The sequence below is a fragment of the Notothenia rossii genome (assembly GCF_949606895.1).
Source record: "Notothenia rossii genome assembly, chromosome: 5".
In the NCBI taxonomy this organism is placed as follows: domain Eukaryota; kingdom Metazoa; phylum Chordata; class Actinopteri; order Perciformes; family Nototheniidae; genus Notothenia; species Notothenia rossii.
The window spans coordinates 39,465,606-39,484,054 of record NC_136903.1 but is presented as its reverse complement, the minus strand read 5'-3'; the positions used below and the strand labels follow the sequence as shown (position 1 = coordinate 39,484,054).

Here is an 18,449-nt window from a genome sequence, read left to right as displayed (position 1 = left end):
CACTGGATAGGTTCGGTAAGAGATCAAAATGTGCTATATGTCAGAGCACGTTCCATTGGGCTAAAGACTGTCCTCACAAGAGTAGCGAACAAGTAAAGCTAACTGAAGATCGAAAAAAGGTAGAGGAATGTGACATTACACTGTTTACTAAAGCCTCACTGTCTGAATCAGAGGTATTCCTAACTGAGTCTTTAGGGACGGCTATCATTGACACTGCATGTACCCGCACAGTGTGTGGAGAAAAATGGTTAGACAGCTTCGTCGCTGATCTCAGTCAAAGTCAAGTGAACCAGATTGTGAAAAGTGAAACTCCAAGCTCCAAACCATTCCGTTTTGGAGATGGAAATATAGTGCATTCCTCCAGAATACTGAAACTGCCTGCCAAAATAGGACAGACAAAATGTCGAGTGGAAACTGAAGTAGTCAAGGCTGATATCCCACTACTTCTGAGTAAGACTTCACTGAAAAAGGCAGGAACCATATTGGACATGGAGAATGATAGAGCTGTGATGTTTAAACAGAATATCCCTCTTGAACTCACCAGTTCAGGACACTACTGTATAGATATCAGAGACAAGGATACAGGAATGAATCAAATTGAAATTAAAGATGAGGTCCTTACAGTCACAGAAAACAGCCAGAATGAAGATGAGGTCCTTACAGTCACAGAAAATATGACCTCAAATGAGAAACACAAAGCTCTCCTGAAACTACACAAACAGTTTGGTCACGCCTCCGCAGAAAGACTACAGCGACTCCTCCGCAGTTCGGGAAATAAAGACAAAGATTGTGACACTATTTTACAACAAATAGTACAGGAATGTGACATATGCCAGAGATACAGCAAGACCAAGCCGAAGCCTACTGTGGGCTTGCCTCTGGCTTCAAAGTACAATGACACGGTAGCAGTGGACCTGCACGAGTTGGAACCAAGTTTATGGTACCTCCACATCACTGACCAATTTACACGTTTCAGCGCTGGAAGCATTGTGAAAACAAAGAACTCCTCTGTGATGGTGAACTCTTTCCTTCATACATGGATCAGCGTCCACGGCCCACCACGGAGACTTTACAGTGACAATGGAGGAGAATTCAACAATGCAGAGTTCCGTGACATGGCAGAGAACTTTAACATTGAGACAAAAACCACGGCAGGATACAGCCCCTGGAGCAATGGGCTACTGGAGAGACACAATCAGACCCTCACCAACATCATCCAGAAGGTCAGACGGGAAAATGGATGTGACTGGCAAACAGCCCTAGACTGGGCTCTCATGGCTAAGAACAGTATGCTCAATGTGCACGGCTACAGTCCTCATCAACTGGTGTTTGGCCAGAACCCCAACCTTCCTTCTGTACTGGTTGATAAACCAACTGCGGTAGAAGGTACCACTATGAGTGCTAGAGTAGGAGAACACATTTCAGCCTTGCATGCCTCTAGAAAAGCATTTACTGAAGCAGAGTGCTCAGAAAGGATAAGACGAGCACTACGTAAGCAGCTCAGACCCACAGATGAGAAATATGAGATGGGTGACAAGGTGTATTACAAACGAGCTGAATGCACTGAGTGGAAAGGACCAGGGATAGTTATTGGTCAGGATGGGGCTGTTGTTTTTGTGAGGCATGGTGGTTGCCTAGTGAGAGTGCATCACTCTAGGCTTTCCAAGGTGAACACAAAGGTTAGTGAAGAGCAAATGGTACAAAATGGTGCTGACACAGAAGCAGGAAGTGAGCAAGGTATAAACAATGCAACTGGTAGTTTAGACAGTGAGCAAAATACAGAGAATGAACAACAATTCGGTGACAGGGAAGCCAATACAAGTGAAGCGGTCGATCCTCCAAACACTTTGAGTAGCGTAACACAAACTGAAATGGCGCATAGGCCTAATGCCCATAATAATCCTGCCCCTTCTGCAGGTGTGAGTTTAAAAACAGGACAGACTGTAACATATATGAACAGAGGTGACAATACTCTACTTAAAGCAAGAGTCTTAGGGAGATCAGGCAAGGCTACGGGGAAATATAAAACCTGGTATAACATGCAACATCTAGAGAATGATGGTAGTGATGGGCAAAAGGAATCAATTGATATATCACAGGTTGATAATCTCAACATTGAAACAGAAGACAGAGAAGCTGATGTACTTGTAACCAAAGACATCTCATTTGATGCAGCTAAACAGGAAGAAATAAAGAACTGGCACAATAATAATGTATTTGAGGAAGTTGAAGATGCAGGGCAGAAATGCATTTCCACCAGATGGGTTTGTAGTCTTAAGGACACTCCCAAGGGTATAGTGCCTAAAGCCCGACTGGTTGCCAGAGGTTTTGAAGAGCTGAATATTCAAGAGTTACCGAAAGATTCCCCCACATGTGCCACAGATTCACTTAGACTTATGTTATCAGTGATATGTCAAAACCAGTGGGAAGTCCATTCTATGGACATCAAATCTGCATTCTTGCAGGGTATGGAGCTATCCAGGGATATTTATATCCGCCCCCCTCTAGAGGCAGGATGTCAACATGTTGTATGGAAACTAAAGAAATGTTTATATGGTCTTGCAGATGCATCACTATATTGGTACAAGTGAAGGAAATCATGCTGAGTACTGGTGGTAGAGTGTCACAGGTGGATCCGGCAGTCTTTTACTGGTTGGATGAGCAATGTAAGGTCACTGGGGTGCTTGCGTGTCATGTAGATGATTTTCTTTGAGCAGGCTCATCAAACTTTTCATCCAATGTGATCCCCCAACTGCAGTCTGCATTCAAGGTTGGGCGTGAGGAGCATGAAAAGTTCTCCTATGTAGGAATGGATTTGGTAACTGTTAACGGTGAAGTTCAGGTACATCAACAAAGTTATATCTAGAACCTGGAGCCTATTCCCATACAAGCAAGTCGGGCCACACAGAGAAATGAAACCCTCAACGAAACTGAGAGAGAGCAGTTACGATCAAAAATAGGACAGATCCTATGGGTTGCTAAACAGACAAGACCTGATGTAATGTTTGATTCATGTTGTTTGGCTTCTAATATAAAAGGGGCAACAGTACAGTCTGTTCATGATGCTAATAAGATAATCCGTAAGCTAAAGTCTGAAAAGGTGACACTCAGATTCCAACATCTGGGAAACAGTGATGCTTTCAACTTGATCGTTTTCAGTGATGCTTCATTTGGAAACCTCCCAAATGGAGGTACACAGGGAGGTACTTTTATAACACTTATGGGAGAAAGAGGGAAGTTTTCCCCCCTCTGTTGGCATTCAAAGAAAATCAGACGAGTGGTTCGCAGTACCCTTGCAGGGGAAACTCTTGCCATGTCAGATGGGGTAGACAATGCAATTTTTCTAGCCACACTATTTTCTGAGCTCACTACTGGAAATGCTGGACTGAATGCACCCCCTGTACTCTGTGTGACCGATAACCACTCTCTGTTCGATGCGCTCAAGTCCACAAAACAAGTCACAGAGAAGAGACTCAGGTTGGAAATCAGTAGCATTAAGGAGCTCATACAGAGCAAAAGGATCAAGCAGGTGCGTTGGTCAGACACAAAATCTCAGCTCGCTGTCTGTCTCACAAAAAAAGGAGCTTCGGCTCTTGTGCTCTTAAAAGCACTCAGTGAAGGACAATGGGATCTGGGTTAAAGTGTCTGTTGAAATGGAACATTGAAAACACCTTTGTTTATGTATTTGTTTCTTAAATGTTTCCCTGATTTATGTTGACTACTCAGGGAATTTAAACATTTTTGTCTTAAGTCACTGTATGATTGTTTTATGATTCATGCAATGTAAAGTTATTTTTTGTTTTGTTTATTTCTTTAAAAAGATAGAATGAGATTGTTAACATGTAATCTCTTTGCGTCTATACTACTGGCCTTACGGTAGTCTAGGTTGCCCTCTTGAAGCTGTGAAACGCATGCGCAGTTAGTCGGTGTCGACCAGGAGCGGGAGGTCCTCTGTTCGTTAATGGCGCTGTATTGGTGTTGTGCACGTTGATTGAATAAACCACGTTAACAGAAGATAAACGTTGTGTTTATTTGTAGGAGACTAACATCTGGGACCCGGAGTAATCTGCGGCCGTGAGCTGTTATCTGCCATCATGACACGCATGGTGTTCTTTTTTATATATATTATAATGAAGTGCGAGCTGTGTGCTCGAGTCTTCCTGCCTGTCGGCTCTGCTCATGGTGGATGTATAATAAGGCTCTGCTGCTCCGAAATGATGGTCTAGCTTCAGCAGCTACATTACCTACGGGTGCGTTCGTTAATATTAACTGTGCGTCCGGAGTCACTGTGGCACAGACTGGACCGCTGGTGAACAGCTGATAGAACGGGCCGTTCAGGTGTTCAGAGCAGAGCACCCTGTTGGAGCGGCAGAGCTTGATGTGAACTGAAAAGTTTTTCTGTGGCAATATTATTTGATGAGCTAGCTAGCTAGCATACATCGTCACTATCTGCTAACGTTAGCTTTAGCCTTCTATTTCTAATAGTTTTTTTCATAGGCTATAAACAGAGGTGGTATAAGTATATATATATATTGTACTTGAGTAAAAGTAGAAGTACTCAGATCTTGTACTTGAGTAAAAGTAGAAGCACATAGATCTTGTACTTGAGTAAAAGTAGAAGCACTCAGGACTTGTACTTGAGTAAAAGTAGAAGCACAGAGAACTTGTACTTGAGTAAAAGGAGAAGTACTCAGATCTTGTACTAGAGTAAAAGTAAAAGTACTCAGATCTTGTACTTGAGTAAAAGTAGAAGTACCAGAGTGTAGGAATACTCTGTTACAGTAAAAGTCCTGCATTCAAAATGTTCCTCAAGTAAAAGTAGAAAAGTATTCTCATCAAAATATAGTGAAAGTAGCGACAGTAAAAGTAGTCATTGTGCAGATTGGTCCATTTCAGAATAATATATATGATATGTTTTATAATGATTGATCATGAAAGTGTTCTCAAAGCTGGTAAAGGTGCAGCTAGTTTGAATTACTTTGTATACTGCAGGGTAGCTTGTGGATTTGCTCCAGGTGGAACTAAAGTCTGATTTAACACTTGATAATATTTCACATCATTCATCCACATCTGTAAAGTAACTAAAGGTATTAAATACATGTAGTGGAGTAGAAGTACACCATGTACCTCTGAACTGTAGTGGGGTAGAAGAACAAAGTAGCAAAACATTGAAATACTTAAATAAAGTACAAGTATCTCAAAATTGTGCCCAAGTATAGTACTTGTTGAGTTTATGAACTTAGTTACTTTACACCATGTGTTTATAAAGGTAGAAAGACTAAGCCTTGCACAGAGGCATGAAAATACATTTTCAAAATGCTCAACAGTGCTGCCAAAATTATAAACTGACTGCTACACAATTTAAAATAAATGCTTTTATATATTTCTATTAGATGTGACTCTTTGGCGTTTCTGTTATTATTAACACTGCTGCTTTAGTTGTTCTGCTAATATCCTCAGTTATTCCTAATTTTAAAGCATATAAAAGCATTTCAATTAATATTGTGTCACGATTCTCATGTTATGTCACGTTTATAGTTTTGTAGGTTTGGGTGTTTTTGCTGTTTTCCATGTCATGTTTTCCTTTGGGTTATTGTCTTGTCATTAGTTTCCCTGGTGTGTCTAATTGTCTGATTATGTTCACCTGGGCCCCTGTGTTTTCTCCTCCCTCCTCACCTGTGTCTTGTTGTGTGATTGAGTCTTGTTTGTATTTAAGTTCTGGGTTGTCTGTCTGTCTTGGTCGGTTCGTCTTGTTCCCTGACTAGTTCTGCGGTGAGTGTTCTGTTTTGTCATTGTCTATATAGATCATAGCCTTGAAATAAAGGAAGTTTCAGTTTATATCTGCATTTGGGTCCTGCTTGTTTCACAAACCGTGACAGTACGAACCGACCAAGAAATGGGCCCAGCAGATCCGTTCGAGTCGGAATTATTAAATGTTTCCTTTTTTTTGGCTAACTGCTCGGATAGATGGAAGAGAGCACCCGGAGTTCAGCAGCGGGAGGCTGTGTTGTCGGAGGCGCGCCAGATGGCTAGAGAGAAACCAGGTATGGTGAAGTTCTTACCTGGCTGGATTTCAAAGATCCTCCCTGTGTGTGATTCCCGGCCTGCTAGCCCCAGGCATGCTAGCTCCCGGCCTCCCAATTCCCAACCTGGCACCATACGCCTCGGTGGTTTCCGTCTGCAGTCAGCCCGTGCTTCTGCCCCAGTTCCTGCTCCTGTCCAGGAGTCCTATTCTGGAACTCGTCTGGCTTATGGAGGTCCACGGAGTATTCAGTCGGCTGCTAAGAGGAGGAGTCGCAAGGCCAAGCAGGCAGCTCAAGCCCCAAGAGCCATGGTTCCGGCTCCAGAACCGGACCTTACAGCCATGTTTCCGGCTCCAGAACCGGACCTTACAGCCATGGTTCCGGCTCCAGAACCGGACCTTACAGCCATGTTTCCGGCTCCAGAACCGGACCTTACAGCCATGTTGCCGGCTCCAGAACCGGACCTTACAGCCATGTTTCCGGGTCCAGTGCCGGCCCACACAGCCATGTTTCCGGCTCCAGAACCGGACCTTACAGCCATGTTCCCGGCTTCAGTGCCGGCTCCAGTAACCATGGTCCCGACTCCGGCTCCTCGTCACCTGCTGACTCATCGGCCGACGCCAGCTCCTCGAGTCCTGTCGGCGTACCGGCCGACTCCAGCACCTCGTCTCCTGTTGGCTGTCCGTCCGACGCCAGCTCCCCGAGTCCTGTCAGCATACCGGCCGACTCCAGCACCTCGTCTGCGGTTGGCTGTCCGTCCGACGCCAGCTCCCCGTGTCCTGATGGCTGTCCGTCCGACGCCAGCTCCCCGTGTCTTGTCGGCATACCGGCCGACTCCAGCACCTCGTCTCCTGTTGGCTGTTCGTCCGACGCCAGCTCCCCGGGTTCTGTTGGCGAACCAACCCACTCAAGTGTCGTTGGAGGTCCCGCAGACTGTCCCGCTGCCGAGGGTCCTGCCAACCCCATGTCCTGTGCCGTTGGAGGTCCCGCAGACTACTCTTCTGCCGGGGGTCCTGCCAACACCATGTCTTGTCACGTTGGAGGTCCCGCAGACTGCTCTTCTGCCGAGGGTCCTTCCAACCCCATGTCCTGTGCCGTTGGAGGTCCCGCAGACTACTCTTCTGCCGGGGGTCCTGCCAACTCCATGTCTTGTCAAGTTGGAGGTCCCGCAGACTGCTCTTCTGCCGAGGGTCCTGCCAACCCCATGTCCTGAGCCGTTGGAGGTCCCGCAGACTGCTCTTCTGCTGGGGGTCCTGCCAACCCCATGTCCTGTGCCGTTGGAGGTCCCGCAGACTACTCTTCTGCCGGGGGTCCTGCCAACTCCATGTCTGGTCCCGTTGGAGTTCCCGCAGACTACTCTTCTGCCGGGGGTCCTGCCAACCCCATGTCCTGAGCCGTTGGAGGTCCCGCAGACTGCCCTTCTGCCGGGGGTCCTGCCAACTCCATGTCTTGCCACGTTGGAGGTCCCGCCGACTACTCTTCCGCTGGGGGTCCTGCCAACTCCATGTCCTGTCGCGTTGGGGATTCCGCCGACTGCTCTCCTGCCGGGGATCCTGCCGGTCCTGTGTCCTCTTCCATGGGGGATCTTGCCGACACCGGCTCCTGACCGGCCTCCAGAGGTGTTTGGTCTTCACCCCTCCTCGGACTCTGCCTTGCCCCCGGGCCGTCCGCCCGAGATTCCCTCCATGGACTCTGCCTTGCCCCCGGGCCGTCCGCCCGAATTCCCCTTTTTGAACTCTGCCTTGCCCCCGGGCCGTCCGCCCGAATTCCCCTTTTTGAACTCTGCCTTGCCCCCGGGCCGTCCGCCCGAATTCCCCTTTTTTGAACTCTGCCTTGCCCCCGGGCCGTCCGCCCGAGACCCGTCCTCCAGACCCTCTCCACCCACCCTACTGGATCTTTGTTTTTTTGGGACGTCTGGAATCCGTCCCTTGAGGTGGGGGTTATGTCACGATTCTCATGTTATGTCACTTTTGTAGGTTTGGGTGTTTTTGCTGTTTTCCATGTCATGTTTTCCTTTGGGTTATTGTCTTGTCATTAGTTTCCCTGGTGTGTCTAATTGTCTGATTATGTTCACCTGGGCCCCTGTGTTTTCTCCTCCCTCCTCACCTGTATCTTGTTGTGTGATTGAGTCTTGTGTGTATTTAATTTCTGGGTTGTCTGTCTGTCTTGGTCGGTTCGTCTTGTTCCCTGACTAGTTCTGCGGTGAGTGTTCTGTTTTGTCATTGTCTATATAGATCATAGCCTTGAAATAAAGGAAGTTTCAGTTTATATCTGCATTTGGGTCCTGCTTGTTTCACAAACCGTGACATATTGGGAGTCATGTCGTTACTTTGTTGAGAATGTGGCCGTGTAATAAGCGGGATAATTTGCAGCGACTTGTTCCTTATGGGGAAAATAGCACCCGTCATGCAGATCAGGATCCCTCCGCCACGCTTTGGGATCCTGATCTGCCGAAGAGGCTCCATTGAAATATAAATATTTTTAGTGAATTACTGATTTTAGGCACGTTAATAACGTTTTAATGAAGTTGAATACAGTATATTCATATGTGTCAATGATTTCATGTAAATTCGGCGAACATAAACATAAATGATCGTGGTGAAGATGATCGAGAGCCGGGCTGCATTTCCTCCTGTTCGTTTTTTTTCGACTAAACAACATTATTTTGTTAAATAACAACATGGTGATGTTTTGTAAATGATTACATGTCTCTTATTTAGCACAGAGTATGATATCCGTGACATATGGATCTTAACAAAGTTCCGCTGTACATCCAGCGTACTGTATCTGACTTTATTTCACATGAGCTCCAGTGTGGAACCCCACTGCACCCCCTGATGGATCAATGATCCATTGCAGCTGGCTTCATTATAATTACATTTATCTATCACGGGGGCGGTCTCAAGTCAAGCTGGAGGTTTTCCCTTGAGCGAGGGCAGATCACGTACCAATCACGGCCCTCGCGTTACAAACGGTCTGAAATGAATCGCTACATCTGTAAAGGTCACCTATTATGCAAAATGCACTTTTTTATGTCTTTTATACATAAATATGTGTGCCCCGTGTGTCAGGAGACTCACAAAGTGTCAGAAAATACAACCCTCTCTCTCTTCCTCTTTACCCACATCTCTAAAAACGGGGGTACAACGGAGCTGATCCAGATTTGCATGACGACATTACAATCATTTGGGCTGGCTTTACACCCATGGCCCTATCAGAAACGTCGCTATCAGAAACAATGCGCGACGTGTTTTGGACGTAATATGGTCTGTGTTTACATTGGCTACATTCAGAGCTAACCTGTACTGGAAAGATGATGTATAAAGAAGCAGGATATAAAAAGGTACACACCTTATGGTCAACCCGCAAGAAAAAAACATTTGAGCTCCATTTTTTTTTAACATGATATGGTGTATAATCACGGCAGCATTTAGCTGAGTATCTGGGTAGAATTCTCCTGCATTAGCTCCCCCTCTTTTTCTTTTGTTTTTCCAAAACAAAATTGTTTTAAAGCTACGGCCCCGCATCAGCACTTTTCTAACAGGGCTGAAATAGAGGGGTATGAGGCATGGCTAGAATGGGTGATCTGTTTGGTATTTTGAGCAAAACACTTCATAGACATGTTTTTATATAGTTGTATACATCTGAGACCTATAATATATGCAGGCCCGCCCCTCCCTACACGCAGATCACGCAGACTGAAAGATCTTGCGAAGGGGGCCTCATCTTTTGGAGGGGGCCTCATCTTGCGGAGGGAGCCTCATCTGAAGCGCAAATGCAGTACAAATAAGCGCGCCACAGTTTCACCGCTGCGAGGCTCCGGCGTCGCAGTTCACCCGCGTGCCCCTTTTTACCGAAATGAAACAAAAGTCTAACACATGCGTCTGAATTAGCACTAAGCGAAAGAGTGCTAACGCACTTAGCACATAACTCACGGTATAAATATTTTATGCTTCATTGGATCTGCACACTCTAGATATCATATGAAAGCTGAGATTCCACAGATTCCAATGGTATAAGTATCATCACCGTGCGATGAGAACTCAAGGCATCGAAAGCCAGCAAAGACAACGCACAACTTCACTTTACGGGGCCAAAACGGCAAATACGTCTTACCTTTGCTGTTTTCTGATCAAAAGTTGTGTTCAATGGCATTAAAACGTATATAAACGCTGATGAAGGTTAATCCAATTTCTTTGTGTCCCTTTGAAATGATTAGTGATAATCCATCATCATATTTATGCCAATAAGCATAGTTTTCAGTTTTCAGAGCGTAACTATAATTTAAGTTTTGTTACTATGTTCAATTTCAATTTACTTTAGAATAAAAAACATCTATATTGATTCTGACTTTTCTACATCCAACTCACAGGTGTATCATTGCTTTGAGAAACAAGATGATTAATTTACCCCTTTTAGAAGTGAAGATATAGTCATTTGTTCTGGTTATGTCATTTTTGAGCCTGAAACCTGAACCTAGCTTGGGTTTTAACAGGTTAAGTTTTTCATTGCCATATCTACACTGCAGCTACGGTGCACATGATAAATGATAAAGCTGTGAATTGAAATGAAAATGCAGTGCTAAAAGGTTAATAAATATTTTAATTTTTATTTCAAGATCAGAACACCTTAGATCTGGTCCTTTCCACCATCTGCATGGATACAGAGGCTAGTCACATGCTGGAGGCAGCCCTGGAGCAGATGGATGACATCATTGCAGGTATGAGCTACAAGGTAGCTGAGTTGTCTTTGTGTACAGAGTGGTGCAGGGATGACGTATTTTTGTAGGCAGACCCGGAAATAAACTACGCATGAGTTCCCTCGACAAAAAAGCAATGGGATTTCTCCATAGGATTTTGGAAAATAGCTCGAAATAAGTTCTGTGGAAAACAAACCTGTTTGATAAATGCACGTTTTGTTCAGCCGGATAATATCCACATGTCTACCGTATTTTTATCATTTTTTTTATCATAAATCAGCCAGAAGCAAAATGCTAACGTGATGCTATAAACGAACTACAGCCGAGTACAGCAGGGTCGCACGACTTCAACGCCATGCCAACTTAAGATCGATATTTAAAAATACAGATTCAAAATTGTACAAGTTGAAGTGCTTGTTTTAACAGTTTGCAATAGCGCAGGTACTTGCTTTCAAGCAGAACAGGGGCAAACAAACTTAGCGGGAGTGTTAACGTGTTCGGCGTAAGGATGTGCAACGTCCTCGACAACTTCTGTAGTCCTATTCAGCCACTTGTTAACAACCATCGTTTTTCAGACAGGTAAACTCTTAAGAAATCACCAGTGATGAAACACCGCTGATGTATTTAATGTCGTAGAACAAAACGGGATCCGTCTCTTAAATTTGTGTCAACAACAGACCTTATTTCCAGCTATTTTCCAAAATCCTATGGAGAAATCCCATTGACTCTCAGACGAGGGAACCGGAAGTGGTAACATGCTGACTCACTTCCGGGTTTTAGGACTCGTCACTGCACCACTCTATTGACTCCCATGGTAGTTTCTGGAAAATTGCTGCATTTTTGAATTTTGTCAATCATGTATCATCTGAATTATCTTTAGTTGATGAGTGGAAGACACAGGATATCACATGCTCAGGTCCAACAACCAACACCATTCTTTACAATCATATTGACCTATCCCGGCAACCCATATCTGTGCTCAGGAGGATTCTCATTCAAACTAAGTCAAAGCCTGCAGTGTCACCAGAGAGGCTTCTAGGCTCCAACATTGTGCTCCAATTACTAGGGTGGGGCTAAAACTACCACTACAATGTTATTCCATACTAGAGATTTTAAAAAGTATACCATCACATCAAAAAATATATAGTAATACACACCATGCTGACTTAGAGTTGTGATACTCCTGTTGTGTGCTTCTTCCTCCTATCAGCTCACAGCGGTTGTTCTCATTTGATGAAATGTATTCATTTTATAGAATATTTTTTTAATGATTTGAGCAGTTTATAGTCAAGCTGTAGTACTGTAAAAAGCATGACTAATCATTTTAGCCGGCCCGGCTAAAATAACTGGATGGCCTACCTGCCTGTCAGCCTTCCGTCCGTGCACAAACTTATCTCGTGCCCTCATTGGTCATGTGCGCGTTCGTGTGTGTTGGAGGAGGGGCTCTGTAAGGAAGTGGCAGATGTTTTCCGATTGTGTATTTTCAAATTCTAGCGCACTCTAGCCGGTTTCTCAAACTTACCTACCCCACCTTTAAATTAGAAGGTTATTGGTTTATTACTGGTAGATTATCTGAGCTATTAGCAGAGTGAATGCATTTAACTTCATAAAAAAATGGTGTACCTGTTCATCACCTTCTATATCTTACATTTCATTATTTTATATTGTGGGGCAAAAGGTCCATAATAGTAGGAATAATAATAATTATATAATTTTAGGCTATATGTTTTTGAGCAGGATAGTTACTGATGTTGCTGAGGACACTGATCAAGGGTCCATGTGCAGTCATATCAATCCCCAGATTTCTTTGATTTGTCGAGAGCACAACACGTTGGATTCATAATATTGTAGGTTGAACAGGAAAATAAAGAGTTTTCAAAGCTCCATACAGGGTGCGCAATGGCTGGTAATACACCTAGCAGATCAGTTTTGTTTTGCAAGAATATTTCAGTTTTATGCTAAGTAATAGTCTGTTCTCAACTCTCTGCTTCACACACTCTCCAGGTTCCAAAGCAGCAGCGGTGGAGTTTTCTAACAGGATGTATGAGCAGGGTTCCCCCGTCAGTGGCGCTCCCCTTCAGTTAGCTGAGGAGCTCAAACTTGCCTTGGAGCTCCAACAAAACCAGGAGGAGAGAGACAGCCTGAGAGCACAGCTGCCTGCAGGAACAGCACAACTTCTCATAGACTGGTTGCAGACTGGAACTGTGAGTACTTCACAGTGAAATACTTCTACTCAGCTTCCACATGTATAGTCTTAAGTAAGATAATGTTTGCTTTGGTGTACAGCCACACCAACAAAATAATTAAAATATCCAGTTCTTATGCCTATATTTGTGTTTAAGCTTTGTAAGGCAGTCACAAAGGGTTTGTTAGATGTTGAACATGAAGAAATGGCTGAAGATGAGCAGCAGTCTTGACTTGTGCTCGGTTAATTATTCAGGCTGTCCAAGCTTGAGGAATTCTTTTTTTTTCTTTTGCAGCATTTAGTTTCGTCCTTTCCACTAGTTGTGTGCATGTGTATATATATATATATAATTATTGGACAAATAAGAATTTCACCTGATGATGGCGCTGCATAAAAATTCTGAGGATCACCACATTGGAAATCAATCCAAGGGAAGGGAACAAAGCTACACTAAAGGAAAGTTCATACATCTACTGCCATCAAAGTTCAGCAGATTCAGGTTCAAAGGGTTTTTGAACATTATTTTAGATATATTCTGGTAGTCTCCAAAAACATTTAAATTAACCTGAAAATGTGTATAGTATGAGATCTTTAAGAGCTTTGCATTGGGCTAAGAGGTTTTTATTTGTATAGGATTTTAAATTGTAATTCAACGCTCACCATGTTTTCATTGCATGAAAATGTTATTGTTGCGAACAGCAGCCTCATCATTACTATGACAGTTTCAATTACAGTGATTTCAAAGTTAGGGAAGGGAACATGGGGAGGTTTGGGAGGTTTTCCTCTGAGACACTACAACTCGACTATGATCCACTTCCTGCCTCCCTCACACCCTCTGTCTGTCGCTCCCCCTCTCTCTGAGGAACACTCACCTCTCATTGTTACTCTGCATGTTTGGACACACTCCCTGGACTTTTAGTCACAAGTGAATGAACTAGTGTAGTAATAATGTGGTCAAATCTCTGAGGATTACATTGCTCACAACTTCCAGGTAAGGTCAAACTGCTAAAAGTTACTGCAAATAAAACAGAAAATGTATTGCATTTTCAGTGTTTCATGACAAATTCACTGACATGCAGCTTTTATTCAGTTGGATGAGTTTGTTTGCTGCAGTTTTCTGCTCGGAAAGAGTTTTACACACTGGTTGAGACCTCTCACATGTTGTACGCAGTCACTGGCCAACCATTCTAAGTGAAATGTTGTTTCTTACTTTGATCTATCCCTCCCCCTTTTGTTTTTAGTTTTTATTGAGATTTCAAAATCAGAAGAAATATACATTCAATAGCATTGAATCCCACCCATCCTGCTGCTGCTGCTGCCACAAACTATTGCTCTAGTCATCCTGGTTTAGGGGGATCTGTAAACTATTGTTATCATTTAGGAAGGGGTTCCAAATCTTTGTAAACTTCTGCACAGAGCCTTTTAGGGTGCATTCACACCAGCCTTTTATAGTCCAGTTGAATCAAACCCTGGTGCGTTTAGCTGCTTGGTGCGGTTCATTTGGGTCGGTGTGAACACAGTCCGAGACAGGGGTGGCGCCAGGCGGTAGCTTGCAGTTGCTACAGAAACACCAACAATTGGCCTAGCAACTGCTAAGCAACCCCAAGAAATCTATGTATTTTTTATATATATATATATGTGAAATTCATAATTTGAAAAATGATTGATTCGAAAATGATATGCTACAGTACAGTACAAGTAGCCTACTTCTGGGTGTTTCATTCAAGCTCGGCTCCGTGTGTGTGGCAAGAGCGCACGAGCGCGCACGTGAGCGAGAGAGAGAGAGAGACTTCTTTGACCTTTAATAAAACCTTTATTTAAGTCATTTTAAATAAAAACGTACAAATTCATCACATTCATGACTTTTAAAAAAATTCATATCAAAGCTCACACATAAAAAAGGACCCTCCACCTGCCTTTAGGGGTAAAGTCTGAAGGGAAAAACTCGTTCCACCTTGACTCCTTGACCTCAGCTAGAAGACGGATGTTAAGCGTGTTGACACAGCACTGGTACAGCTGCTTTTTCCCACAGGAACTGAAAATGCCCAGAATTTGAGTTTTTAGCGAGAGAAGTTTTCCACGCTCCTCTTGCCACTCTCCGACAGCAGGACTAACAGTGAGTGAGGGAAACTCATAGTCATTTTCCTCTTTCCAAGTGTCCAATCTAGCAGGATCCTCAATGAATGCCCTCTCTGGCTCCGACAGGGACTGCATGAAGTCTTCAACAATCCTCTGTAGCACTCTGGAAGACCTGATGTTTATGGTGTTACAAAGAGTTTCAACTGATGTTCTTTTTAGATGACCCAGCTTGGTGATGCCGGCCTCAACAAACTTTGTTCCCGAAGCTGCAGATGACTAAAGCTCCTTTGGCTCTTTCTTGCATAAAGGAGTTAAGCTCCTGTCTTTTTTCTTTTAAACTGGCATTATTCTGTGGATCAGCACGGTCCACGGATGCACCGGGTGTGGGTACAGCGGGAGCGGGCATGGGTGTAGCAGGAGCGGGCACCGCGGCCCCCGGCACTGCAGCCGCGTACACGGCTGCACCGAGCGCGGGCACGGCGGCTGCAGACAGGAGTACGTCAGCCCCGGAAACAGGGGCCGTAGCTCCGGTAGCTCCCCGCACGGGCCGAGCAACCCCGCTGGTTCCCTCTCCACTCTCATTCACAATATTTCCTTCCAATAGAAGTGCTGCTATCAGTCTCTGCGGACAAGCAATCCTCTTGTGCCCCACCTCACCACAACCAAAACACTTGACACTGCCAGCACTCGCATACACCATGTAGAAACCTTCCTCATATTTAATACGGAAAGACACATCCAGTGTTTGTGATGTGCGGTCCAAAAACATAAACACCTGTCTCCGCAGAGAATGCACGTGCTTCAGCTTGGTGTCTTTACAGCCCAGACTCACCGTGCGGAAACCACTCGCCATTCTCCCGTAGCGTTTGAGCTCTTTCTCCAGCGTTTCATTGGGAATAAATGGAGGGACTCCCGATATGGTAATCCGGGTAGAAGGCACTGCCAGCGGGGACACTTGTATAAACTCATCATTTATGTTTAAACCACTTTCAATTAACTGGCTTACCAACTCCTGCTTCTTTACAAAAACCACCACAGCTTTATTCATGCGGGATGCAAAGGAGATGTTTCTGTGTCCCATCTGCTCCCCCACCGCCAGCAGCACACTCTCCACCGTGCTGTGATCCTGAGGGATCACCCTCACTCCGTGCCGCAGGGACGGCATCTCACAGGAAGCCATCCCTGCAGGGAAACACGCTTCTCTCACGGAAGAAAAACTAAACTACACTCACAACAAACAAGACCAATGAACAATCATACAATAAACAAAGTAGAGGAAGAAAAGAAAGAACTTTTAAGAAAAGTTACCATCAAACCTCACCACGCTCTCAGCTCACCACCACCAAACTCCTCACACACTCACTCAGAGAGAGAGAGAGAGAGAGAGAGAGATATTGTTGTTGCTGCGCTAACCGATATTAGAAGCTGTTTCTAGAACTAAGTGAAAGGAAAGTCCTCTCCTGTCAGATAACGTCAGCTCAGTGAGGTAAAGGACTCTCTCAGTGTGACTGGTCGATCGCGGGGAGAATCCCAGTCGATCGCGAGATGTGTCTAAATAGAACAACAATATTCTGTTTTATCGTTAATGTCCTATAACATAATCTTCCTGTGCCAGAATAATGCACTTGAACCTATCAAAGGTTTGTGATTGGCCAGCGTGACCCCATGTGTCGGGGCGTGGCTGGTGGGCGGTCACGTTCTTGCGAAACACATGAGAGGCTTCTCAATACTCAAATTTCCCCTCCTCGACTCCTCGGTCCTTCAGTAGTGACCCGGAAATGAATTTCAGGGCGCCATTTTGAAGGACATCTCATTTCTCTAAATGCACAAAGAGGACCGAGGATCGAGCGTCGAGGAGGCTCTCTGGAGGAGCTATAACCGAGGATACACTGATGGTTCCTCCACGGCTCCTCCGCGGATGCATTTCCGGGAACGGTGGAGGCGTGACGCACGGCCGGACTTATCTCAGCCAATGCATTCCCTGGATATTATTTTAGAAACTGCTTTCATCGCGTCGCGATGTTCCCAGAGAGAACAGCTGTGAGGTCTGTGCAGAAAGCAGAGCAATGTGTATAATATATATCACTCAGTATAACAGGCCTACTCTCTTTATTTGCTTTAGTTTAGTAGATAACTACAAACAAAGAGTCGATATTTTTCTAAGACCATTTAGTGCTTCACATAATAAAATACACAACGCCTGTAGCCTGATTATGCTTTAGGAGCTGTAGGTGTGTGTGGTACAGTGTGTAGGTGTGTGTGTGGTACGTACAGTGTGTATGTGTATGTGTTGTACAGTGCGTAGATGCGGCGGACAGACAGGTCTCAGTTGGTTTGGTGTCCTATGCTTACTTTTAATACTTGTAAATACAACTTTTGGCCCGTAATTTCAATTCCCCATTTCAGCGACCAGAGAAAGGGGGGGATATATCCAGTCTCAAGAGGTTTCTCAATACTCAAATTTCCCCTCCTCGACTCCTCGACTCCTCGGTCCTCCGGTAGTGACCCAGAAATGAATTTCAGCGCGCCATTTTGAAGGACATCTCATTTCTCTAAATGCACAAAGAGGACCGAGGATCAAGCGTCGAGGAGGCTCTCTGGAGGAGCTATAACTGAGGATACACTGATGGTTCCTCCACGGCTCCTCCACGGATGCATTTCCAAGAACGGTGGAGGTGTGACGCACGGCCGGACTTATCTCAGCCAATGACAGCTCTGCATGCATTCCCTGGATATTATTTTAGAAACTACTTTCATCGCGTCGTGATTTTCCCAGAGAGAACAGCTGTGAGGTCCGTGCAGAAAGCAGAGCAGTGTGTATAATATATATCACTCAGTACAACAGGCCTACATTACTTTCTGTATTTGTATGCTGTAGTTTAGTAGATATCTACAAACAAAGAGTCGACATTTTTCTAAGACCATTTAGTGCTTCACATAATAAAATACACAACAGATGTAGCCTGATTATGCTTTAGGAGCAGTAGGTGTGTGTGGTATAGTGTGTAGGTGTGTGTGTGGTATAGTGTGTAGGTGTGTGTGTGGTATAGTGTGTAGGTGTGTGTGTGGTACAGTGTGTAGGTATGTGTTGTACAGTGCGTAGATGCGGCGGACAGACGGGTCTCAGTTGGTTTGGTGTCCTATGCTTACTTTTAATACTTGTACAACTTTTGGCCCGTAATTTCAATTCCCCATTTCAGCGACCAGAGAGAGAGGGGGGGGAGATATATCCAGTCTCTGATTGTGTTACGTTATTATGAGAGTGCTCTCATACTTGGTTTAATTCTGAAATTGTAGCCTATATATTTATATAAATATATGTGTGTGTGTGTGTGTGTGTGTGTGTGTGTGCGTGTGTGTGTGTATATGTCCGCATCTATAGCCTGTTATTGTCTCATTATACCGCACTCTCAATTAAGTAAATATATAAGTCGTCATGAACACATCTGTCGATCAGACAGAG

General features: G+C 44.5%; 1 protein-coding gene across 1 annotated transcript in view; it reads left to right on the top strand.

Annotated features, from left to right (window-relative positions):
• Nucleotides 1-18,449, top strand: part of ppfibp2b (PPFIA binding protein 2b) — a 172,310-nt gene that overhangs the window by 59,712 nt on the left and 94,149 nt on the right. Inside the window, exons 2-3 of the mRNA XM_079682416.1 lie at nt 10,642-10,743; nt 12,727-12,926. Of these exons, the coding sequence (XP_079538542.1) occupies nt 10,680-10,743; nt 12,727-12,926 (264 nt within the window). The 5' untranslated portion in view covers nt 10,642-10,679. The remainder of the gene's footprint in view (nt 1-10,641; nt 10,744-12,726; nt 12,927-18,449) is intronic.